The sequence below is a fragment of the Phoxinus phoxinus genome, assembly GCF_949152265.1.
Source record: "Phoxinus phoxinus genome assembly, chromosome: 18".
Classification (NCBI taxonomy): domain Eukaryota; kingdom Metazoa; phylum Chordata; class Actinopteri; order Cypriniformes; family Leuciscidae; genus Phoxinus; species Phoxinus phoxinus.
The window spans coordinates 25,313,546-25,338,646 of NC_136893.1; the positions used below are offsets into that span (position 1 = coordinate 25,313,546).

At 42.6% G+C, this 25,101-nt stretch overlaps 1 protein-coding gene across 1 annotated transcript in view; it reads left to right on the plus strand.

The window, feature by feature from the left end:
- fndc7b (fibronectin type III domain containing 7b) overlaps window positions 1-25,101 on the plus strand; it is a gene marked incomplete at its 5' end in the record, with an annotated part of 36,177 nt that continues 11,076 nt past the window's right edge. The window contains 32 exons of the mRNA XM_079588815.1: window positions 1-40; window positions 949-1,206; window positions 1,465-1,725; window positions 3,447-3,707; window positions 3,844-4,107; window positions 6,538-6,795; window positions 6,915-7,178; window positions 7,272-7,532; window positions 7,836-8,096; window positions 8,299-8,562; window positions 9,091-9,351; window positions 10,507-10,767; window positions 10,863-11,126; window positions 11,244-11,504; window positions 11,787-12,047; window positions 12,363-12,626; window positions 12,774-13,037; window positions 14,179-14,439; window positions 15,723-15,980; window positions 16,057-16,317; window positions 17,276-17,542; window positions 17,660-17,923; window positions 19,644-19,901; window positions 20,039-20,299; window positions 20,403-20,663; window positions 20,806-21,066; window positions 21,368-21,634; window positions 21,748-22,008; window positions 22,881-23,141; window positions 23,261-23,521; window positions 23,627-23,884; window positions 24,682-24,948. Coding sequence (XP_079444941.1) covers window positions 1-40; window positions 949-1,206; window positions 1,465-1,725; window positions 3,447-3,707; window positions 3,844-4,107; window positions 6,538-6,795; window positions 6,915-7,178; window positions 7,272-7,532; window positions 7,836-8,096; window positions 8,299-8,562; window positions 9,091-9,351; window positions 10,507-10,767; window positions 10,863-11,126; window positions 11,244-11,504; window positions 11,787-12,047; window positions 12,363-12,626; window positions 12,774-13,037; window positions 14,179-14,439; window positions 15,723-15,980; window positions 16,057-16,317; window positions 17,276-17,542; window positions 17,660-17,923; window positions 19,644-19,901; window positions 20,039-20,299; window positions 20,403-20,663; window positions 20,806-21,066; window positions 21,368-21,634; window positions 21,748-22,008; window positions 22,881-23,141; window positions 23,261-23,521; window positions 23,627-23,884; window positions 24,682-24,948 — 8,155 coding nt within the window. The remainder of the gene's footprint in view (window positions 41-948; window positions 1,207-1,464; window positions 1,726-3,446; window positions 3,708-3,843; window positions 4,108-6,537; window positions 6,796-6,914; window positions 7,179-7,271; window positions 7,533-7,835; window positions 8,097-8,298; window positions 8,563-9,090; window positions 9,352-10,506; window positions 10,768-10,862; window positions 11,127-11,243; window positions 11,505-11,786; window positions 12,048-12,362; window positions 12,627-12,773; window positions 13,038-14,178; window positions 14,440-15,722; window positions 15,981-16,056; window positions 16,318-17,275; window positions 17,543-17,659; window positions 17,924-19,643; window positions 19,902-20,038; window positions 20,300-20,402; window positions 20,664-20,805; window positions 21,067-21,367; window positions 21,635-21,747; window positions 22,009-22,880; window positions 23,142-23,260; window positions 23,522-23,626; window positions 23,885-24,681; window positions 24,949-25,101) is intronic.

Sequence of the window (25,101 nt, forward strand, 5' to 3'; positions counted from 1 at the left end):
ATGTCTAACCAGACAGGTTTGGCCAAGGACTCAACATGTGGTAAGCATCATCTATATCTCTTCCACTATTCAATAAAATATGTAAATCAAATAGCCTACTCGTGGTGGTGATTTATTTCTGTACGAGGAAAGACAATTATATTATGCCATCATCATATGCACTCCTATTACGGTTGCTAGTTCTCATAACTCCGATAAAACTACATACAGGACATCATACACAAGTTAACAACACAATGATATCAAATGTCACACAGGTCAATGCATACATGAATATATGTCGGCTAACAGACTGTAACACATGACGCCGGTGTATGCGCGTAACGTGCATGTGTGCGTGTAGTCCGTGTATGTGTGTGTGTAGTCCGTGCACAGTCGCAGGCTTACCCTGTGACACATAGTATTTAAAATATTACGGTGGCTGGATGGTTGATACCCATTTACAATATTTACATATGAAAAATGTATTGACAATTAAATTGAAAGTCAACTGTCTACTATATGGAAGCTTGTTTCTGCCACAGAATAAAAAATATAAAAGGTAATTGCAACTTTTTATCTCACAATTCTGACTGTTTTTTCACAATATATTGCACAATATAAATAAAAAAAATTCTGAGAAAATAAGTCAGAATTGCGAGATGTATACGCGCAATTGTGAGAAAAAAACGTCAGAATTGTGAGATATAAACTTGCAATTGCGAGGGACAAAGTTTATATGTTGCAAAAAATCTCGCAACTTTATAACTCGCATTTGCAAGCTAAAAAAAAAACAAAAAGTCGCAACTATCTTTTATATTGTTTCATTCCGTGGCGGAAACAAGCTTCTATAGTCGGCATTATTGACAGACTTATAAATCAGCCAGGCCAATTTAGTAATATTCTTCTATAGTCTCAACATAAACATGTTGCGGTGAGTGAAACTGCTGTTCTGCCACTGTTTGCCAGCGCCCTGCAGCCCCGCTGAAGTGAGTGCCAACTACAGCTGCGGCACCAGCACGGCTCTGCTGAGCTGGGCCGAGAGTCTGGGCCGAGAGAGCTTCTATGTGCGTGTGGAGACCAGCGCTCACTCAGACTCCTGCAGCACAGCCCAAACCCACTGCTCCATCGACTCGCTGAGGTGCGGGAGTCTCTATAACGTCTCTGTGGATTCAGTGTCTGGACGCTGCAACAGCAGCAACCCCGCTCACACACAACTGCAGACAGGTGATCACGCGTAAACACACGCGTTTTACTTTCTTTTCATGGTTACTTGCACCAAAAACAAGTATTTATTTATTTTTTCATAACCATCTTCCACCCTCTTTATGATCCTTAAAATTAAATAGGCCTTTTTTTGCTGCTGTACAGTTCTTTGAATATTCTCATCGCATTTTTTTTGTTTTTTTTTTGTAAATACTCTATAGATGATGTTTTGAAAAAATACTTGATAGAAGACAATAATGCCACTTCTCTCTCTCTCAGCCCCGTGTGCCCCACAGAATGTGACTGTAAGACTACAGTGTTTGAACAACACCGCCTTCGTGTCCTGGGAGGGCAGTCCTGGAGCCGTGGGCTATAACGTCACTGCTGTTGGCCGCGATGGTGATGTCAGGCACAGTATCGTCACTGGCACCAGCTGTCAACTACCCAACATGCACTGCTCTCAGACCTATGACATTGTAATCACACCGTTCTCTGAAACGTGTGCTGGGTTCCCTACCTCTCCCTACACTTTCAGTGCAGGTGTGTATTAGGAGTTTGCTCAAAACTGAAACCCATTACCTTTTAAGGTCTGCCCAACTGTGAGCTACGAGCCTGTTAATCCATGGGATTTGCTTCTGCTGAAGCCGTTAGCCCGCATTATTTCAGCTTATTTTTAAAATAACAGCAGAATTTGTGGTGATAAAACTACATCACCCATAATGCTGTACAGAAAATTACACCAATCAGAGAGTCGAAGAAAGCATCACAGGTCAAAATATCTCTTTAGCTCCGCCCACTCCCGTGAAGCACTGCGAATGACGTAATCGAGACGATCTCTTTACACTCTCAAAATACTGAAATGTTTGTATATATATGTATATCTTGCAATAAACTTAACATACGTATATTGTTTTTACACATATAATCAACATTTCTAAATGAGTAGTTTTATATTTCACCATGATTTGTAATTAGATTATGCTGTTTGCAATGCTTCATAGGACTGTAGTTCTTTCCCTCACTAAAACCGTCTTGTACCTTTGTCTTTTTGTCCGATAATTTTTTTTTTATTTTGCTTCAAATCAAAGTTAGTAGATTTGTAATTCACCTCATAGCTGATTGGCTTGGTTAATGGCTTATAGCTGTTTAACGAAAACTATTTTAAAATCCCTATGGGAAAAATGAACGAAAAGAAAAATACTTCCAGACCCAGTGCCACTGAAAAAGGGTGCGGGCACTAATGCACTCGTTTAGATAAACTATTATGTAAAAAAAAATAAAAGTAGGTAGTTTTAAACACATCAAAAATGTACAGTCCATGTCTCACCTGTGTCCAATGATAAAACATCATAATTCTGTCAATTTTATAATTATGAAACTATTTTAATTACCAAGTACACAACCAAGTTACCATATGATTTTCAAACTATCAGAAAGATGGAACATTAGATATATTTGTGACATCCAGGAAGTGACATGATTTAGACTTACAGCATCGAGAAAAAACAGTAAATTATATAAAATTTTCTCTGTTTAGTGCAAGCCACTACTGAGTGACAGCTGAATATAGGCTGAATCTAAATCCTTGTGGATGAACAACATTTTCGGATCAGTGCTTGCTTAATAATCATTTAATAATCATCTGATGGCTTTTTAACGGTTGTGCACCCTATCTGTGAAAGGTTCCTGTTACAAAGGACGCACTAAAGTGCCACTCAAAGTTTACCAATCTACAGATAAAGCGTTGTGGGAAAATTCGGTTTGCGTACCTACCTCGAAGTGATAAAATAAAATACAATTCTGTACCAAGATTTATAGGCAAGACACGTATTTTGTTCAGGCATGGTTTGTAGGGAATTACAAACCTGCGCACATATATTCAAACGCATATAACTATAGAATTAATTCTTGTGAGCGCCATCAGCGTTTATCACAGGTTCACGTTTAAAGTCTGTGTAGAGAGAACGGTGTCGTCTTGGCGGTCTCTAATTTAATAACTAATGATCATTTCGACGGAAGTGAATCAATCAAAACGAACTTTAGCTGGAAAATAACATTATTCAAGAACCGCTATAAAGCCAAAACAATCTGTTACCTTAAATTATACGTTTATCTCTGTAAAGCTGCTTTGAAACAATCTACATTGTTAAAAGCGCTATATAAATGAAGATGACTTGACTGACTTGACTAAGGGACTTTAGTTTAGTAACCATGAATGTGTTACTAAGAAAACCATTTTCTTCCCTAAACACCCCCTTCAGGTTCTTGTCCTCCCAGTCACGTTGAAGTTTCTCTACAATGCAGTGGTAATGTGGGACTTGTCAACTGGACTGCCGCCAGGAATGCTGAAATGTACATTGCCACGGCGAAGGGTTTGGATGGCCACACCCACACTTGCTCCTCCAATGGCACCAGCTGCACTTTCAGTGAACTTCACTGCGGTGAGAACTACACCGTTGCTGTGTCTACGCTGGAACAGGGCTGCCAGAGTCAACCCAGCACACCTGTCAACCTGAGATCAGGTAAGGAGACTGGACACACAATATTAAAGAATTTGTCTTGTCCTTTCAAACATAGGCATTACACACAAACGAACATGTCTTAGCAATCTAAAGTCTAACTAGTGTTTGATTTTGACCCAATGCCTCTTTCTTCTAGCTATCTGCCCACCTTCCAATCTGGCCGGTCATACCAACTGCGCTACTAATGACATCAGCATCACATGGGACCCCAGCACAGCGTCTGGAGCCACTTACTTCCTGTTCATCCTTCAGGGGAATGGGCTGAACTCCACCACCAGCACAGTGCAAACCTCCCACGCTCTGACAGGGTTGCACTGTGGAATGAGCTTCATTGCACAAGTGGCTGCTCAGGACAGCGCCTGCACCAGTCCGTACGGAAGCCCAGCACAGGTCTACACAGGTACAAATGTCAAACATTACAACACAGCATGGGTGTACGTTCTGTTTATTATCAGATATGTAATGAATAATGTATGGTAATCCAGATATTATGGCAAAATAATCCCAGACAGGATGATCAGGGTCTTGAAGGGGTTTATTTTGTGCTAATGATTATACATTATCCTGCTTTTTACATGGCATACGAACCAAATAAATGGAGAAAAAAAAACTATTCACTAGACCATGGTTCTGCTTTATAAATAAAAGAGCCAATCGGCAAATTGGAAAAGCCATCGGGCCTGTAAATTGTTGCCTTGTTTGTGTGACGAGTTGGAAATTACACAGATGTAATGTAACCATAATGTATATACTGGAAATGCAAACATGTAAGTTTGTATTATCCCAAAAGGGCAAGTAAGTGTCCCGAAACGCTCTCACCGCCCCTGGGCCAGCAGGCCATCCTTATTCTCGAGCCCTGATGTATAATACAACAGGATATGAGCTTACACTTATAGGGCCCTATCTTGCACCCAGCGCAATTGACTTTGTACGCCGACGCATGTATCATTCCTATTTTGCACCCGACGCACAGCGGACTTTTCCCTCCACAGACATACGTCGGTAAATTAGGGAATGAACTTACAATCATTGTTGTGTCCATGAAGATGTGAAAAATAAATCTAGCTTACACATTTACCCAAATTATTATACACCTGTTTAACCGAAGCTAATTTGGGTGGGTTTCTCCCATCCCCATACAATGTCACTTCTCTGTCTTTTACGGCCCTGATGAGAACGTCGGTCTCCTCGGCTGTGAACCGCTACTGGCGTGCGCTGGCAAATCCACCATCGTAATAGCAATCCGCCATGGAACAAGCGCGCCTGCTTTTGAAGGGAATGTGAGATGACGATCTGATTGGTTTCTTGCACGTTACGCCCAAACCACACCTATGAATAATGAAGCTACTTCAGACCAACCCATTTTAGATTTGCGAGATCCACCCACAAAGTTACTTGCGTTTCGCGTTTGATAATTGCGTTTCAGGTCGTTAAAATAGGGCCCATCATGTCACTGCAGCCGTCGTTAAACTTTGGTTTCCATTGATCATGACAGTTAGTGTTTAGATATACACCTAAAACATACATTTTAAACGCTATTTGAGCATAAGAAACAACATTTATGGGCCAGGTCATGTCAGAAATGAATTGCTGATTTGAAATATGTTATTGAAATGTGAATTTGGCAAGCAGTTTTTGAGCAGAATTGTCCATTCAATTAGATAGGAGTTGGTCTTGCATGGTTAAAACAACTGCCTGGAGGCGTTGCAAATATGGCCGCCAAGTAGTGGTTAAACGACTTTTGTAAGTGACATTTATGTGATTAAAGTTGAGTCGATGTCGACTAGTCACTGATGACGTCATTAAATAAGCCTGAACCTCGAGCTGAGATTCGAACGCGGGTTGCCTTGTGTACAGCTGTGGCTCCAACATAACAGCTTATTTTACCTTTATATACGTCTTTGGGTCGTTATATTTCTCACAGATTTCTGCTCGTTCTAAATCACATACAGATAAAGTAGCACAGTAAAGATTCAATTTATATGTATGCATTAGTGAGAGAGCGATTGCGTGTGAATTAATTATACCTGGCAGTGTCTCTCTACTAATAGTGAAGTTGTGGGTTTTAGTTACTAAGAAATATATGCTAGAACTTCTCAGTTTGTAAGCTCTGCGCTACTGAATGTTTGTGTGTGGGCGATCTGCGCACGGTGTGTGTTACAAAGCAGCATCACATTAGTATAGAACGGCGATTTACTTGCGTGAACAATAAGCTGTTTAAAACGTGTATTCACCCGATCAATTCTGAGCATCCAGATGGTATGATAAAACATGTCTTGTGGAGCGCTCTCTGAGTATGTATTTATTTGTCATTTTAACTGTTGGAAATGGAGCATAAAAATTCACTTCAAAGGTTTCTTATCCTGTTGCGCCCTCTATAGGTCATGATCAATGACTAGTCGGCGTCTAGCTTAAAGCGTCATGACAGAGCAATAAAGTCGACTAGTCTGTGCAACCCCTACCACCAAGTGAGCCTACTTTCCTTGAAAGGGACTTTGTCTATGGTTAGGAACCATGGAGTGATATGAGAGATAAGAAACTAGCACATTTACTGTATGTAGGAAATCACTTTCCTGGAACAACAGGAGTTTTCACATTGGTGCATTTTTTGCATAAAGTTAAATATCTGGACATGGCCACATTATGCCACCAATGGCTGCGGTCATAGAAAACCGCCAACTCTCATTGAAAAAGAATGTTGAAGAATTTTCTGAATCCTAATGTTGAAAATTAATGGAATATTAAATACGGTCACATTACCAAGGCCGCTGAAAACGTGTATTGATTTGAGTCTCGTGTATTGATCTGAGTCTCATCCATTGATCCACAGCTCCCTGTCCGCCCAGTAGCCTGGCAGCCGCTGCCAGCTGTGGCACAAACATGGGCACCATCAGCTGGCAGACTGGAGCAGGGGCGCAATCCTATACTGCCAATGTAGTGGGAAACAATGGACACACGGTTTCCTGTACATCAAACACCACTTCCTGTTCTGTGAAGCTCGAGTGTGGACTTAGATATACGGCCACTGTGGTTTCCGCGGTCGGCTTCTGCAACAGCACTGCTAACAACAGCATCCAGTTTGACTCGGGTAATTTAAAACATTAATCTACAATCAAACTGTAACTGCTTTTTTAAAGCAGATTTTTTGGAATTTAGAACTTGACAAAACATTTTCCTCTTTGTTTTACCTTCACATGTGTTTCACAGCACTGTGCCTGCCTAGTAACGTGACAGCGCAGTTAGATTGTATCGCTAACACGGCAGCTGTACATTGGGACCCCAGTGCAAACAACCCTGACTCCTATACAGCCCTGGCCATCGGTACGGATGGCACTCGGGTTTCCTGTAACACAAGCTCAACTTCCTGTACCATTCAGAACCTGAGATGTGGCCGTACTTATAGCATTGCTGTGACAACATCCCAAATTAACTGTGGAATCATTGAGGGTTCAGACTACCATATCGAGACAGGTAAACTGACTAGATTAATCCTAACAATTCTAAACCAACTCCAAACCAAAAAAGCTGAATTACTGTAGCCCTCTATCATTTGTATCCCATCAGGCCCCTGCCAACCACAGAGACCATTTGTTCTAATGCAGTGCAGCACTAACATCGCTACGGTCACATGGGACAATAATGGGGCGGATCAGTTAGACATGGTGACTGCGCTCAACTTTAGCGGTGATGCGACGGTGTGCAACAGCACAAAGAGATCTTGCACATTCACACAGCTACACTGTGGAGAGTCGTACACACTCAGTGTGGTTGGACTCCATGGGAACTGCACCAGTGGACCCAGTGAGAACTTCGGTCTTGACACAGGTGAGACAAAGCGGCACACAGGTTAGGGATAACCGTAGCCTGAGACTGATTTAGCTAATAAAGACTGAGACTGATATAGCTGATAAATAACTGATAATAAAGCAGTTTTGAGAATTCTCCCCCAAAAAACGTGATTAAGAAAGACTTTGTTATGGGTCCAAACTCTTCAACAAATCTTTCTATTAAGTGGACACACATTAGCCACATACCTTTTGCTATACTGCTTCATGAAAATAAAAATATATATTCTGCCCATGTTTGTGGATCTGTGGCTTTCCTAACACACACTGCTGTCTCTCTCAGCTCCCTGTGTTCCCACTTACGTTGTGGCGACAACAGACTGCGAGACGTCCATCACCACTGTAACCTGGGATTCAGCACGGGGTGCCATCAGTTACACTGTTCATGCCGTGAGCGCCTGGGCGAACAACAGGACATGCACCAACACAGATACAACCTGCTCTTTCTCAGACCTGGACTGTGGAAAAAACTACACCATAACAGTCACAGCTGAGGATGGCTACTGTGTTAGCCTAACCAGTGCACCCATCACTGTCACAACAGGTACTGGTCACAGACCCTTAGAGTGGGATAAGCTACTGTCAGTTAAACAAGCGAGAACTGAGTGCACATTTAAGAACTAGTCATCGTTCCACAATAAACATTTCAAAGTAGTATGCTACATTGTTGACATTCTAATGGTGGATATATTTCAAACACAGCAGCTTTAACAAAACTACTTCCTGTTTGTATCCCCCTTTACTAGTCCCATGTCCACACTCCAATCTGCAATCAACTCTGGACTGCAGCACCGACACTGCTCTGATCTCATGGACGCCCGGTAGCGGCACTCTGATGTATAACGTTTCTGCCAGCGGCTTTGATGTAGATCACGAAGTCAGCTGCCGTACATCTGGCTCCGCCTGCAATATCACCAACCTGTACTGTGGCAGCCGCTACCAAGTTAGTGTGAGCGGAGAAGGGCTCACCTGTCCCAGCAAATCATTTAACTGGATTGCTCTCAATTCAGGTAACAACCTCATAAGTCACTAGTTTAAATGCTTGTGTATGGTTCATCAGTGTGCTGTTCTAAAGAAAAAAGTTTGTCATCGTATACTTTCAGCTAAATTAAAAAAATGTACTGGGCCTCTCAAATAACTTTTCGTATGATGGCATCATCATGGCCTTGTTGGCTGTTGGTTAAAGTAATTGGTAACACAGAGTCATTGTTACATGTTACATGTAGTTACTATAGTAATAACTTAATCCTAAACCAAACCAAACCCTAATCCTAACCCTATAGTAAGTGCATGTAGTTACTAATATTACTCAATACTTAAATGTATAAATACAGTGTAACAAAGACACCTTACAATAAAGTGTAACCAAGTCATTTTTGTTGAACCTGTTTCACTCAAAAATATGTCATATTACAGAAGTGAATTGGATTGCCAATTCCATTTTGGTGTAGAATTTCTCCATGAGAATTTCTATACTTCATAGAAAATGTTGATATTACTGATCAGCATGTTACTTTGATGTTCTTTTGCTTCTCCAGCACCATGCCCACCGACTCACGTATCCATCCAGTCATCCTGTGGCTCAAACGCCGTGTCCGTTTCTTGGGAAGCCTCTCAGGGCTCGGTGTCCTACATGGCTGTTGCCGAGGGCAGCGGAGGTCATAGGGTGACCTGCGACACCACGGCGCAGACCTGCAATATTACCGGCCTGCAGTGTGGACAGACTTACCAAATTTATGTTTCTGGAGTGGATGGTGGCTGTATTGGATCCAGGAGTGAAGTTCACATTCTTGAAACAGGTGAGACTTAAAGTCTCTTTTTGACATCCATTTGTAATACAGTATACAATGCATCTAAAGATCTCTCAAGGCCATGATACACCAAGCCCAGGATCAGACAAAGTCAGGCCATTGTTGAGCCCAGTTTTTGCGGTGTGATCGACACCGTTGGCACTAGAAGAATCGTTCATGGCTTTTTGGCCAAGTCAGCATGTTGAATCAGCAGCAGAGCCTGATGGTACTGTAAGACAGATCACTCTGATTGGCTGTTCAGTTTAAACTGAGGCCCTGTTTACACCTGGTATTAAGATAAGTTTTGGTCAATCGGATCACAAGTAGATGAGAGACACACATTCATACCCATTTACACCTGGTCATTTTTGTCCACCTTCTATGACTTCTGTCCGGATTTCTTTGAGTAGAGGGTTTATGGGCAGGTAAATGTATGGCCTTTTTTCAGATCTTTTTCAGAATGGATAAAATAAGCTTGAGCAATTTACATATGAATGCGCCCGGACATTCGTTTTCTTTCGTTTCTGCTCTGACAGCCGCAAGATCTAACCAAGCCTCCCGTCTGGCTAGCACGCTTCCCATAATGTTTACGCATTAGTTCAGTAGGTGGAGAGAAGACGGTCTTTTATGCCTTTTCGAACGCATTTGACCACATGAGTGTTTACATTACGAAACCAATCCGGTCGAATGCATTTTCGATGACCTCTGAAGTCTTTGAATTTGGACAAGCTCAAAACTATTTAGACCCCCTTTACAGCTGTATTTAGAGTCATCTGTTGTGATCCGATCCACCAAACTGCATCTTAGTACCAGGTGTAAACAGGGCCTGAGAAGAAAAACGGAATTGACTAAAGTAAGAAAACGACAAAGTCAAGAGGGCACACAAGAAGGCTCTTCTGGTTTCCCTTTTTTAAATGACAAACACAGACTACTGACACTTGCTGGTATGGAGAGTTATTTCATCTTGCACAGGCGCAGAATGTGCGTCCTAGTTGGCTGTACTGTCTACGGTGTGTTCAACTTTTTGGCCCAGACACAACTAACGTGAGGCGACACTGCAGTCAGCTTTAAAAGCTGCAAGTTCTTTGATGTCAGTTTGATATGTCTGGGCCTTTAGGTGGGTTGTCCACTTGTAGTGACCCTTGACTTCTGTGTCGCTTTCAGCCCCTTGCGTGCCTCAGAATGTGCAGACCATCATCGAGTGTCCATCTACTGTCCTCAACATTACCTGGCAACAGAGAGGTGAAGCCCATCACTACCACACCACAGTGAGAAGCAGTGATGGACAAGTGCTGGGGTGTGACTCTAATGCAACCTTCTGCCAAGTACCTCACATTCATTGTGGCCTGACTTACAACGTGACAGTGGCTGCCTATAGTCAAACCTGCAACAGTTCTCAAAGCTCTGTGCAGCATGTCACCTCAGGTACCTGTGAAAGATATCATAAACAGTGTATAATAATGTTTAGTATTTCATTTAATATTTGGATGTCTCTAACATATCTTTTCTGGATTCCTCAGCCCCCTGCCCACCAGACCATTTCTTTGCAGTCTTGGACTGTAAATCAAACACTGTCTCTGTGTCCTGGGACTCTAGTGTAGATGGTGTCCTCTACATTGCAAAGGCCTTTTATTCCAATAACGACCACGATTACTACATGTGTAACACTACAAAGACCAGCTGTGACATCACTTTGACCTGTGGGAGAGATTATAATGTGACTGTAGTGCCAGTAAGGGATGGCTGCACTGGGGCAAATGCTCCAGTCCAGTATTTTATGGCAGGTTAGTCACATTTAATGCAATTTTAATGCATCATATTTTTCCATAATTTAATATTAATTTGTTTATCCGTTTGTCTGTCGCAAATTTAACTTTTGGGATGTGTGTTTGTGTGTAAAGCTCCTTGCGCTCCCCTCATGTTGGGCGTCGAAATGGACTGCCTGTCTGATTCGGCTTGGCTGACATGGGAAGAGGCAGCAGGGGCGGAGCTCTACATCGCCATGGCAACTGACAGTGATGGACAGGTGTACCAGTGCAACTCAACTGAAAACCAGTGTACAGTTGAACAGCTTCAATGTGGAAGATTCTACAACTTCAGTATCACTGCGTCTAACAGTCGGTGCGACAGCCACTTGAGCAACTCTATGGAATCTGAAACAGGTGAGGGAGTGAGACGGGAAGTTTTCCAGTGTAAAAAATATAACATCATAACATAATTGTCATGGTTATGTTATGTTTTGTCTTTGTTTGATTCATCCTATTCACCTTAACTATTGCGTTAGCTCCTTTGTTTGCCCTTGTACTTAAGCCCTTAAGTCAGTTCTTTGTCCTGGATTGTTTAGACTCCCATGTTTAACGTCGATGTGTATGTGGTTGTGTTTCCTCTGAGTTACAGCTACCCACCGTGTCAATGATAAGATAATATATCCTTTTCCCTTTCAGCCCCCTGTCCACCTCAGAATGTGATCACGTCAGTGGGGTGTGACTCTGGTATGGTGAGTGTGTTGTGGGATGAGAGTGTTGGCGCATTGAGCTACACTGCAACTTTGGACCGTACAGATGGAGAGACCACCTGCTGCACGGCAAACTCCACTTCCTGTGAGGTCACTTCCCTTCCCTGCGGCCAGATGTACGTCCTGACGGTCACTGCTGAGGGACGGACATGCAACAGCTCTCAGAGCATTGAGGTCATCGTACGGTCAGGTAATACACACTGACCATTTAACCCTGTTACCAATGCTGCTTTAAGAAAATATGAATAAAAAAAATATATAATTTATTTGTATTTACCGTAACTGTTACTGTAATTTGCATGTTCATTAAATCTTCATCAGTCCCATATTTTACTAACAAGGTTGCAAAACTAAGGTACCCTAGCCTTTTAATGTGATAAAAGGCTAGGTACCTCATTCCACTTACTCAAGACATTTTGAAACTCTATTATGTACCATCTCTGGGAAAAATGCTATATAGCCGCTGGATGCTCTTTCAGTCATTAAGATGTTTTTCAACCCACAGTTCCCTGTATCCCGGAGAATCTGGTGTCCAATACAAGCTGCAGTGATAACGTAGCCACCATGTCATGGATGAGCAAGGAAGTTGGTGAGCTCTACATGGTCAGGGCCATCAGCAATGACGGGCTTCACTCCGACAGCTGCTCAGGGTTTGGTCAGTCATGTGATCTCACAATGCTGATGTGTGGTGTGCCATACACTGCCACAGTAATAGCACAAGACAGCATCTGCACCAGTCTACCCAGTCAAGCTGCTCCAATAAGGACAGGTTTGTGTGATTTTATTGCAATATGCATTGTAAATGCTGATGAACCAGATGGTGCGGAAAAATCTGCCGTAGTTACTCACGACATACCTAAACTTTTCTTGTTCCTAATCACTCGATTTTACTGACAGTCACTTCTCTCATGTTCAGTGCCCTGTGTGCCGGATAATGTGGCCGCTAACGTGATCTGCCAAGGGAATGGCCTGTCCGTGATCTGGCAGGAGAGCGCAGGCGCAGGATCTTACACGGCTATGCTTGAGGACAGTTACGGCCATTCCACCAACTGTCAAAGCATGAACGACACCACCTGTACAGTTAACGGACTCCCCTGCGGACTGACCTACCATGTCAGTGTGATAGCATCAGACGGATACTGTGACAGCTCGCCCAGTGCCGTCATTGGCGTAGAGTCAGGTAGAAAGCAATGAGAACCGATTTACACAGACACACCAGTCGAATTCCCCCAAAGTTTTCTGTTATTTGAATCCAGAATTTTCATTCTCACTGTGTCACACTCCCCATAGTATGTTGAATTGAAATCTGAATAGGAAAAATTTACTGAATTGCAATTTAAAGATATTCAACACAGTCAGTCAAGGAACAGATCAACACGTTTTGCAATAAAACATTTCGGTATCATATTACATTAAAAAGAAAAAAATACACTTCTGTGAATTTCAGCCATGTAAATATGTTTAAAATGTGGTCATTCTTTTGGAATTTAATTTGTAATTCAGTTCTGAATGCCGTGTGCTGGTACACGTCAAAAAGTTGTTAATACTTAAAGGAACCGTATGTAAGATTGTGGCCAAAACTGGTACTGCAATCACTTTTAAATGACTGTAGAGCGGTGTATCCCCTCCCCCTCCCCCCTGACTTGAGGTTGCCAGATAGGCTGCAGGATCCAACAGGAACGTCGGCTGCTACAAGGAGCTTCCAATGGCAAGACTAGAGCAGAGCTGGCAACCGTGATGCCGAAACACTACTGACTTCGTGATTGGTAGATAGGTGGACGGTGGCGCATCAGACCAAAACACAACATGACAACATCAACATCAGTTGAGGGCTGCAACTTCACTTTTAAATGACAATATCCGGGCCGGACTACCGTTGTCAGGGATATAAGTATTTGAAATGAACATGATTTCTTAATGTCTACTGACATATCAAGGCCATTTTATGATCAATTGAAATACATTTCTTACATACGGTTCTTTTAATGGTGCCATGGCAAAATCAAAAACTTTTGTAGGCCTATAACATTTCTTTGAATTGCTAAATAGTTGCCAATAGCCAATAGTAAATAGTTGGAGTATGCCAATTATATTCCAACTATTTAGTTTTAGAATTTAGAACTGTTCTTATTACAATGTTTACTTTTGTGGAAAAAGTACCATTAAATGCATCAAATCTTCTCTCTCACATAAACGATGCAAAATACAATATGGCATTCTATGCGCCATAGATTATGTGAAATGTTCAAAAAGGTAATCTGGACCCTGTTTTTTGGTTCCTTAGTGTTTTTGATGTAGCATGTCATTTGTCTGTATTTCAGCTCCTTGTATGCCTCGTAACATTCGGGCACTGATAGACTGTCAATCTAGCACGGCTATATTGTCATGGCAGCCAGGCACTGGGGCAATGCAGTACATGACCACAGCAGTGGGTGAATCTGGTCATGTACTCACCTGTGAAAGCAACAACACCAACTGTGAGCTGACAGGACTGGCCTGTGGAGAGAGCTACAACATCACTGTGTTAGCAGAAGGGCAGACCTGCAGCAGTGTTGCAACCATGACGGGGCAACTGAAGACAGGTGAGCAAAACTACTCAGAACAGCATATTCCCTAGCAATACTTGAACAAACTCCCAGAACAATCCAGCAACCTTACAGGAGCACGTTAAAACACCTCGGAGCACCTCAACAACCACGTACCTACCTACAACACTGAATTACATTGGCAACTACCCACAACATCACCCTAACAAATATCTAGTAATGCCCTAGAAACCATCCACAATGCCCTCTCAGAACACAGCAGTATGTTAAAACCTACTCTGAACACCTCAACAACTGTTTTATCAATTTCCTAGCATTTGCCCACAATACCAGCATCTACCTAGCAATGCCCTATAAACCACCAGAACAGGCTTTCAGACACTTAGGCCCCATTTATTGGTATTAAGAAGTGTTTTCGTAAATCAGACTACAAGTGGAAGACACCAACTTCAGGTGTAAACGAAGTGGACAAAGTGGACAAGCTCAAAGCGCTTTAGACACTTTCCAGAGGTAGTCGAAAACGCATTTGACCGGATTGCTTACCTGGTGTAAACGCTCACGTGGTCAATCATGCGGCGTTTGAACAGCCACAAAAGACTGTCTCCTCTCCGCCTACTGACCTAATGAGTAAACATAATGGGAAGCGCACTAACCAGACGGGATTTAAACTGTCGAATGAAGACCTAAGTTTGGTTTGAAGATGAGAAGTTTGGTTCTCTCACCATTCCAGAATTCTAACACACTCATGGCGTTCAGCGTGATCTTGCAGCTGTCAGAGAAGAATTTAAAGCTATGTTTTTCTATTTTCACAGGTCGTATTCATATGTAAATTTTGCAGGCTTATTTTGTCCATTAGATCTCTGAAAGATCTTAAAAAGCCCATACATTTACCCGCCCATAGACCCTCTTCTTGAAGAAATATGGACCGAAGTGGTGGAAAGTGGACAAAAGAGACAGATTAAAACAGTTGTAAACAGGAATGTGTCTCCCTCGTCTACTTGTGATCCGATGGACCAAAACGCATCTTAATACCAGGTGTAAACAGGGCCTTAGCAATCACCCTGGCAATCACCTAAAACATCATTGCAACTGCATAGAAGGTCTCTGAAAGCCTCTCAAAACACCCAAAAATAGCATAGCAGCATTCTAGCCACAACTCTCAACATCCTAACAAACGCACAATAGCGTGCTAAAAACACTCAGAAACCTTTTCAGTCGGTTATAAATGCCATGGAAACTACACCTTGCATCCTTGCAATACTGTAATACTGTATTTTGCACCATGATAATTAATTTATTTCTCTTCATTATGAACTTAGGTCCCTGTGTACCTCAGCATGTTGAAGTGCAGTACGGCCTGTCTATCGGCCAGCTGTCCTGGGACAGGAGCAGAGGTGCTACCAGATACAACGCACAGGCTGCCAATGATCTGGGATCAGTGTTGTCCTGCTCCACCAGTGACACCTCCTGTGTCCTCTACAATGTGTCCTGCAGTCAGACATATGACATCATTGTGACAGCACACAACAACGTCTGCCAAGGAGCTGCTGTATCTGCATCAGCTACTCTAAACACAGGTGCATTCAATTTGCCATTATCCCAATGATTTTAGTGCTTTATGCGTCCAACAACTGACTGTGTGTGCTTTACCAGAACCCTGCCCACCCCAGAACGTGCGAACCCATCTGAATTGCTCAAGTGATGTAGGGACTGTGTCTTGGGAAGAGAGTTTGGGGGCGGTGGCATACGTGGCTTTCCTGGAGGGTCGTAATGGTCAAAGTCTGTCCTGCTACACAACAAGCTCCAGCTGCAGTGTGCCCGGGTTGATCTGTGGCACTGTTTATAACACCCATGTACGAGCCATTGGACTATCTTACAACAGCACAGACAGTGAGACAGTTCTTCTCACATCAGGTTAGACATTTTTTCTTGCTTTCTATTTTAACGCCATGCCAGCTTCTATGGCTATATTCATGGCAAGAGCCAGATTTAGTTTTTCAAAAAAAAAAAAAAACGAAATATTTTCCTAAAAACCTTAATACTACATTTGGATTGACTTGGTTTAAAACCTTGTCAAAATCGACAGAATCAAACAAGTCCTCAAAGGGGTAGAAGTAATACAGTCTGGTAAAATATGTTTAATGGATAGAAGGCATCTAACAAATCGGGAACCATATACATTCTGTAATGAATCCAATGGGGGCAAGTTGAACTTAGTGATGGGCGATTTCAAAACACTGCTTCATGAAGCTACAAAACCTTTACAAATCTTTTGTTTCGAATCAGTGGTTTGGAGCATGTATCAAACCGCCAAGTCACGTGATTTCAGTTAACGGGGCTTCTTTACTTCGTAACCATTTTGAAATTTCAATGGTTCACCGCTAGGGGGGCGATGATCATGAATCATGTGGATTCGCTGAGATTTCCCCCTCAGTGGCAAACCATTGTTTATGGGTTTTTACCTGATCTATGATCAGTTTTATACATTTGTACACGTTTTAATTAGACATTAGTATAATTAAAAGGAATAATAGTAGTTAATAGTCACTAATTGGCCTGTTGAGCTAAGCCATCCATGGAACAAACAAAGCAAGTCCTAAAAATTTATAAAATAACACATATAGCACAGATACTTTTAATCTTAATAGATGATTAGTTAATTGCTATTATTTGATAGATTTATTTTCAATAAAACATTTGGCCTGAGTTTGTGTTGCATTGTGTTGTGTCTCACCAGCATGTGGCGTTTTTGAGCTCTTTGAACTCAAAAGCGTTTAAGTTTTAAAATGTTTACTAGTATAACGTCATACTGCCCAGCCCCTAAGTGTCGACTGAGCAGACTTGTGATTCGCCACTGTGTTTTTGTGTCTAGCCCCCTGTCCGCCAGTTTCCAGCTCAGTCACTGTCAGCATGATCTGTGATAATGCAACAGCACTGTTCAGCTGGGCCTGGAGTGGCGGAGCTGCGTCCTATGAGCTCACTGCCATCAGTAACAACGGCTACATCGCCACCTGCATCTCTCAAGAGAATAACTGCAATATCAGCAAGCTAGTCTGCGGACAGACTTACAAGGTCAGGCTCACAGCAATCAATGATGGATGTCAGGTTACAGAGGAGACGGGAGTGACCTTCCAAACACGTGAGTTGACATTTATATTTGCAAAAGGGACGAAACACTTGCAATGCAACTGAAGAAAAGGAATATAGCTGATAACTGGACTAATCAAATGTACCTATTTTGTCCTTTGAACTCTAGGCCCTTGTGCTCCTTTGCATGTGAATGTAGACTTTCAGTGCCAATCTAGAGCAGCCGTACTGACCTGGGAGCAAAGGGACGATGTGCTATACTACCTTGCTAGCGTCACCCTCAGCACAGGAGAAGTGGCTACAGTTTGTAACTCTACAACTGACAGCTGTGAAATGAGTGGGTTGAGGTGTGGAGTGGAGTACGCCTTCACCGTCTTGGCCTACAGTAGATATTGCCACAGTGACGTCAGTAGCACTGTACACATTCAAACAGGTAGATCATTCTATTCTTCAAATTTAATTTTTGTTATCTAGTAGTAGACAAATTAATGTCCGGCCTAGTAAATTGATTTTTTCAGATACATACCTTAACCAAATTTAGTTTTTTGTCCTTCCCTTATATATGACCCTGAGTTGACATATGGCCACAAAGTGTATATAAAGCATAGGTAGCCAAATCATGTGGCCTATTTCACAAAGCCAGTTTTAGTGGCCATGTAAGGTTTTAGTCTTGGTAAAAGATTGCAAATTAAAACTGGACCAATCAGTTGTGTGCCACGTGACACATATTTGATGCAATTAAACCCCTCCAAATTAAAGTGGTTCACACTGAAAGCATTTTAAAGATGAAATTGCCAGACTTCCCTGCTGAAAAATCTAGCATTGCTCGTCCCTTGAGTTTACCCTGAGAGACCCAACCCTGAGTTTACATATAACATTTATACAGAGCGATGTGAGCCTATTGAACTTCATCTAAACCGCATTGGATTTCTTTGGTTTTGTCCACTCTGAAACTCCGAGTTTGTTGATAGGCCACTAGAATCTTACCATCCGAGTTTAGATTCAACCCTAAGCAAACACACCTGAATAAGATAATTGAGGTGTTTGGGATTACTTGAGAAAACTGGTAGGTGTGTTGATAAGTTTTTAACTGAAGTCTGCAGGAAGGTAGCTATTCAGGAGCAGGGTTGGATACCCCTGATATTGAGGAATCCAACATGTCTGGATTGATGACTGATCTCACACTACAGCAGGGATGGGCAACGTTAGTCCAACGCTGTCTTGCAGAGTTTTGCTCCAACCCAGATAATAAAAATAAAAATAAACTCACCTGCCTGTAGCTTTCGTAATCCTGAGGAGATTGATTAGCTTGTTCAGTTGAGTTTGATTAGGGTTGGAGCTGAACTCTGCAGGACAGCAGCACTCCAGGACCAATGTTGCCTATCCGTGCTCTACAGCCTAGCATACTGCAGAAACTTGTCATGTTTCTTTGACAAGCATGGTACCAAAAGATCCAGACTGTAGAAAACTCCATGTAGTCATTCACACTGGGACCTGTTTACACCTCGTATCAAGATGCGTTCTGGTCGACCGAATCACAAGTGGATGACGCTGAATACAGATGTAAACAGGGTGTAAAATGTTTTGAGCTTGTCCACTTTCGACCACTTCCAGAGGTAGTCAAAAGCGCATTCAACAGTATTGCTTTCGAAGTGTAAACGCTCATGGGTACAATACATTCGAACAGCCATAAAATACCATCTACTCTCCACCTACTGACCTAATGTGTAAACATTATGAGAAACTCGTTAGACAGACAGGATTTAAACTTTGTCGGCTGACAAATTTGGTTGAAGACAAAAAGGCACAATGTTCCCTCACTATTCCTGATTTCTCCGGTCGCATTCATATGTAAATTGCGCAAGCTTATTTCGTTCATTAGATCAAAAGATCTGAACAAGCCCATATTTACCCTCCCATAGACCCTCACCTCGAATAAATTAGGACAGAAGTAGTTGAAAGTGGACAAAAGAGACGGATTTAAACACCAGGTGTAAATAGGAATGTGTCTCTCGTCTACTTGGGATCCGATCGACCAAAACACATATACATACCAGGTGTAAACAGAGCCTGTTTCAGTTTGACTTAGTTTTCTTTGAATGACACTAGGCTTTAACATCACAATTAAACTTTTGCATTGTCTGTTTCTTCAGAACCTTGTCAGCCAACCCAACTGACAGTTTCAGGATCATGTGATAACAACACAGTTCACTTGAACTGGAATCAGAGCAGAGGTGCATTGAGTTACTCAGTGCTTATCGCAAGCAATCTAGGATATGCAGACTCATTCCAGACATCTGAATCGATGCTAACAGCGGAGCTTCTCTGCGGACAGACCTACACCTTCACAGCAGTGGGGGAAAATGATGTCTGTGACAGCATACCAAGCAATCCTGCCCATTTTACGACTGGTATGACCCAACACTCATAAAGGCTGTACTAAAAGGCCGATCTTACAAGTGACAAAATTGCCACAGAAAAGGTTTCTGACTACATTTGAGCAGTGTCATTAAGTTGTTTATCAATCACAGCTTTTTTTCTTCCATAGCCCCATGTGTGCCGTACAACATTGAGACCTTTGCAGAGTGTGAGACTAACCTGGGCGCTGTCAGCTGGGCTGGCAGTGATGGCGCAGATATTTACACCGCCATTGCCAAAGGACAGGATGACCACACGCACATTTGCATAACAAACACAACTTTCTGTATTTGGGAGGACCTGCATTGTGGGGAAATTTACGTTGTCCAGGTCGTTGCCAACGCACAAATCTGCAACAGTAATCCCAGTAAAAGCACAGTCATCAACATGGGTGAGTTGCTGATAAAAATAAAGGTATAATTATATGAAGGTCAACATTAAATGAAACAAACTTTGTAGAAATGGCTAATCGAGATTGCCTGTATTGTGTATAGCTCCATGCATCCCTCAGAAACTGGTGTCCTCCTTTGACTGTGACATGAGAGTGGGTTCCCTCACCTGGGAAGCAAGTGAAAATGCTCCGATGTACCTGGTGTCTGCAGAATCTAGCAGTGGTCACCGGGTCGAACTCTCCACCAATAACACAAGTGCACAGTTCTCGGAGTTCAACTGTGGTCAGCCTTACTTTCTGACTGTGCTAGTTGTAGGACATGTATGTAGGAGCCCACCCAGCAATGCTTCAGTACTGCAGACAGGTTAGGATCTTCTTACACGCACCCAAATACACGGTGCCAAAATAAGTATGTCCTTTCAAAAGGACAACACAGTCTTGTCTATAGGCATAACGATGCCACACTTGTTGAATGACTTGGAATATGTCATTGTGTCTTTTTCCAGAGCCCTGCACTCCCACATCCATCTCTGGCTTTAATGACTGCATCTCCAATATTGCTACAGTATCCTGGGAGCCCGCTGATGGTGCAGAATACTACACCGCAACAGTGCAAGGCCCAGATGGGCCTTTAGGGACATGCATGTCCTGGTCAGCGAGCTGCGGCATGCCCAAACTGTCCTGCGGCAATACATACAATGTTAGCGTGATTGCCTCCAGTCGCCAATGTAACTCAACACCCAGTGCGCTGAGCGCTATTAACACAGGTAATGCATGCATACCAACCTCAACATAAATATTAGACACAAATACACAAACCCCAGCAAAGGTATTGTTCTGGTAATTGGCATTGCGTGATTTTGTTCCTGCACACTGTCAGATAATTTCTGTGTCTTGATCCCAGTACTGAACCTGGTAATGTTATTATGGTTGGATCCTGGGATCATTTTTTGTTTTTTAGATTTAATATGCATTTCCATTTTTTCAGTAAAGTGCTGTCAACAAACAAGGATTTGTCATATGCTCCTGGCTTTGGGGGATAAGGCTGACTCTCTCTCTCTTTTGCAGTGCCCTGTGTTCCTACGGGAGTGTCTGCGGTGCTGGACTGTGCCACTGCTGAGGCACATGTGTCCTGGAACGCAAGCATGGGGGCGCTGTACTACACTGCTTACGCCTGGAGCAGCACATTCAATTTCATATCCTGTAGTAGCACTGGGCCTGTTACACATTGCAGTCTTAGTGATCTCATCTGTGGAGATGACTACACTATTCAGGTGATTGCTGTTGGAGATGAATGCTCCAGTTTGCCCAGTCAGACTGAACACTTTCAATCAGGTACAGTTATCTAGTTTTGGTTTTGTTGTTCTAGATTAAATAAATCGGTTCTGTTATTATTTGTCTCTTATATAGTTGATATTTGTATAACATTATATTTTTGTTTCCTGTAGTTCCCTGTGCCCCAAAAGTTACTTCTACACACCTGGACTGCTACACTGACACTATCCTGCTGCAGTGGACTCCCACCGATGGGTCTGTTTCCTACACCGCTGATGCCAGGACACCTGGGGGGCTGATCTCCACCTGCTCCAGCAACTCCACTAACTGTGAACTGAGGGGACTAGCTTGTGGACAAACATACAATCTCACCATGGTATCATATGATGGACATTGCCACAGCAAACCTGGCACAGCCCTGGCAGTTGCATCGGGTATGAAAGAGGAAATTAATTAAAATGCAGCACCTACATGTAGCAATATAGTAATAATTTTTCAAGAGTCATTCTCAGGGATGTTCAAATGATTGGCTACTAGTATAATTAAGGGGTTAGTTCACCCAACAGACCCTCAAGACATCCTAGGTACATACTGTATGACTTTCTTCTTTCAACCAAACACAATCGGAGTTATATTAAAAATAGCCTGGCTCTTCCAAGCTGCCGGTTCAAACAAATAGGGCTAGGCAACAAACTCAAGCTTCTCTTCTCTTATTTCGAAATACTCTGACATTTCTCTTTAAAAGCTCTCGTTTTAGACCTATAATTCGTGATCTGTGTTTTGTTTTGCTCTATCCTCTGCGCTTTCGTGTTCATCAATATGTCATGCGTCGGGTCAGAGGTCACTCTTCCGCCAGAACTCGACTCACGTACGGCCGTTGCTGAAAAACAGTGACTTTAGTTTATAAAGTTATAAATATGGATATTTTTCTTACAAAAACACTTTCCTTCAGAAGGCACTTATTAACCCCCTTGAGCCGTATGGATTACTTTTATGATGTATGGATGTGCTTTTTTGGGCTTCAAAAAACAAGGGACCGTTCACTCCCATTATAAAGCTTGGAAGAGCCAGGGTATTTTTTTTTATCTATATAACTCCGATTGTGTTTGACTGAAATAAGAAAGTCATATACACCTGGGATGGCTTTAGGGTGAATACATTCTGGAATTATTTTAATTTTTGGGTGAACTATCTCTTTCATGGGACACAAAATTTAATTAAATTTTTTTTTTCTGATTTCTGTAGTTTTGGGACATTGCTTTTCAATTATCTCTTTCTGACTGTTCTCTCTCCCTCATACGAACAGTACCCTGTCCACCTCAGATGGTGGAGTCAAATTTGCTCTGCTCTTCAAACTCTGCCCATGTGCAGTGGAATCTCGGTATGGGGGCAGAATCATATGAGGTTCATGCCACCAGCACAGATGGCCAGATGACAGGATGCGACACCACAAATACTTCCTGTGTTGTGCCTAACCTTGTATGCGGTTCCATTTACAACATCAGCGTGCTTGCCATTGGCCACCACTGTAATGTGTCAAAGAGTGCGATCACAACACTGCATTCAGGTAGGTGACCTCTAATAAAGCACAATACAATGCAGTTGAAAGTTTTCCTCATAAAAGTGACAGCATCTTCCACCGCAATTGTACAATGACCCAACTATCAATTCCCATTTTTCCCCCAGTGCCATGTATTCCCAACCAGATTCAGGCAAACCTAAGCTGTGCATCTGGTGTGGTTGATGTGTCTTGGCAGCCTAGCCAAGGAGCTTTCTCTTACTCTGCTGTCGCTCAGGACAGCGGAGGCTTTGCGTCATCATGCAACAGCACCAGCACCACGTGTCAGTTCACTAATCTACTGTGTGGACTCACATACAGCATCAGCGTGACTGCCTCCGACCACACGTGTACCAGCGCACAGAGTCATAGCGTAGGGCTGGACACAGGTAGGATGACTGTACACACACAATTTACAGATATTACCTTGAAATAAATGTTTCTTGTCCATTCCTATCATTATATTTATGATCGTCTTGTTTGCAATTGAACAGTTCCATGTACACCAATGGGAATCATCACTGAACTGGAGTGTGGCAGCCACACAGGTGTTGTGTCATGGGAACAAGGAGAGCACGTTGCCTCCTACCTGGTCCTTGCATCTAGTCCAGATGGGCACCAAACACATTGCAGCAGTCCCACCTCCAGCTGCAAATTAGACAACCTGCATTGTGGCCAAGCATACAACCTCACAATCACTGCCCAGGACAGCCACTGTGACAGCAAAAATGCCCTTTCAATATTACAGTCAGGTTAGGAATTTCCCCATAATCCTCTTTCATCAACATGCAATCACACAAATGGATAAAATGTTATTCAATGGAAGCACTGTGCCACTTTTAGATCTATAGACAGTAGGGCTGTGTTCAAAATCGCCCCCTATACCCTCATTTACTATTCCCTGCATTACTCCAAAACTATAGTCCACTTGGAGTAAATGAAAACGAATTCGGACACATAGTGCCGGAAGAGCTGCTGGTTTTGCATAGTTTAAGCTTGGTGTTTAATAATAATCATTTGAAACTTAGCAAACTGGCAGCTCCAGTAGTAATGAAAAAATGTATCATGAACTATGTCATGGAAACTATGTATAAACCTTAATTAAACAATTTAATAATCAATTAAAAAGGAATTTATACCTGTATGATATTATGCTGTACCCACATTGGACCAGCGGTTTGTAAAATGGATGGATGGATGATTCAGCTGCAGTGCCGCCTTCTGATCAGACGTGGGAATTCGTCTGGCACGCGACCCTCACAGTGCATTATGGGTATTCTCTAGCCATTGAGTGTACATCAGTTGTACACTCGTTATTGTGGTACATTATGGGATTGAATGCGTGCACCCGATAAAGTCCACTATGGTTTTGGACACCACTACAAATGGCTGTTCCCTCAAATAGTGTCCTATTTAAGGGTATGAGGGCGATTTCGGACAAAGCCTGGCTTTACTGACGTAATCGGCTGATGTCAGATGTCTGTCTTTGTTGACAACCCCAAATGGACTTAACTACGCATTAATGCCTCATCTTCCTCCTCTTCCCCAGTTCCATGTACACCTATCAACGTGCAAGCATCTCTCGTTTGCCTGTCTAACTCTGCGGCTGTTACGTGGCAAAGTGCCGGCGGGGCGCTGATCTACAAGGCTGTGGGCTTCAGTGTAGATGGCACCCATACGGCCACCTGCAGCAGCAGCGGCACGACTCACTGCAACCTGGAGCATCTGCTCTGCGGACGCACATATAATGTGTCTGTGCTGTCTATGAACCATGCATGCAACAGCGAAGGGAGTTTGTTCACACAAGTGCATACTGGTGAGTAGCACACTCAGACTGTTAAAATACACACTATATATTGAAGGTAATTTGAGCCCTGCTGCTGGAGAGCTACAATCATGCAGAGTTTAGCACCAACCCGAATCAAACACACCTGAACCAGCAAATAAATGTGTTCTGGGTTATTTGGAA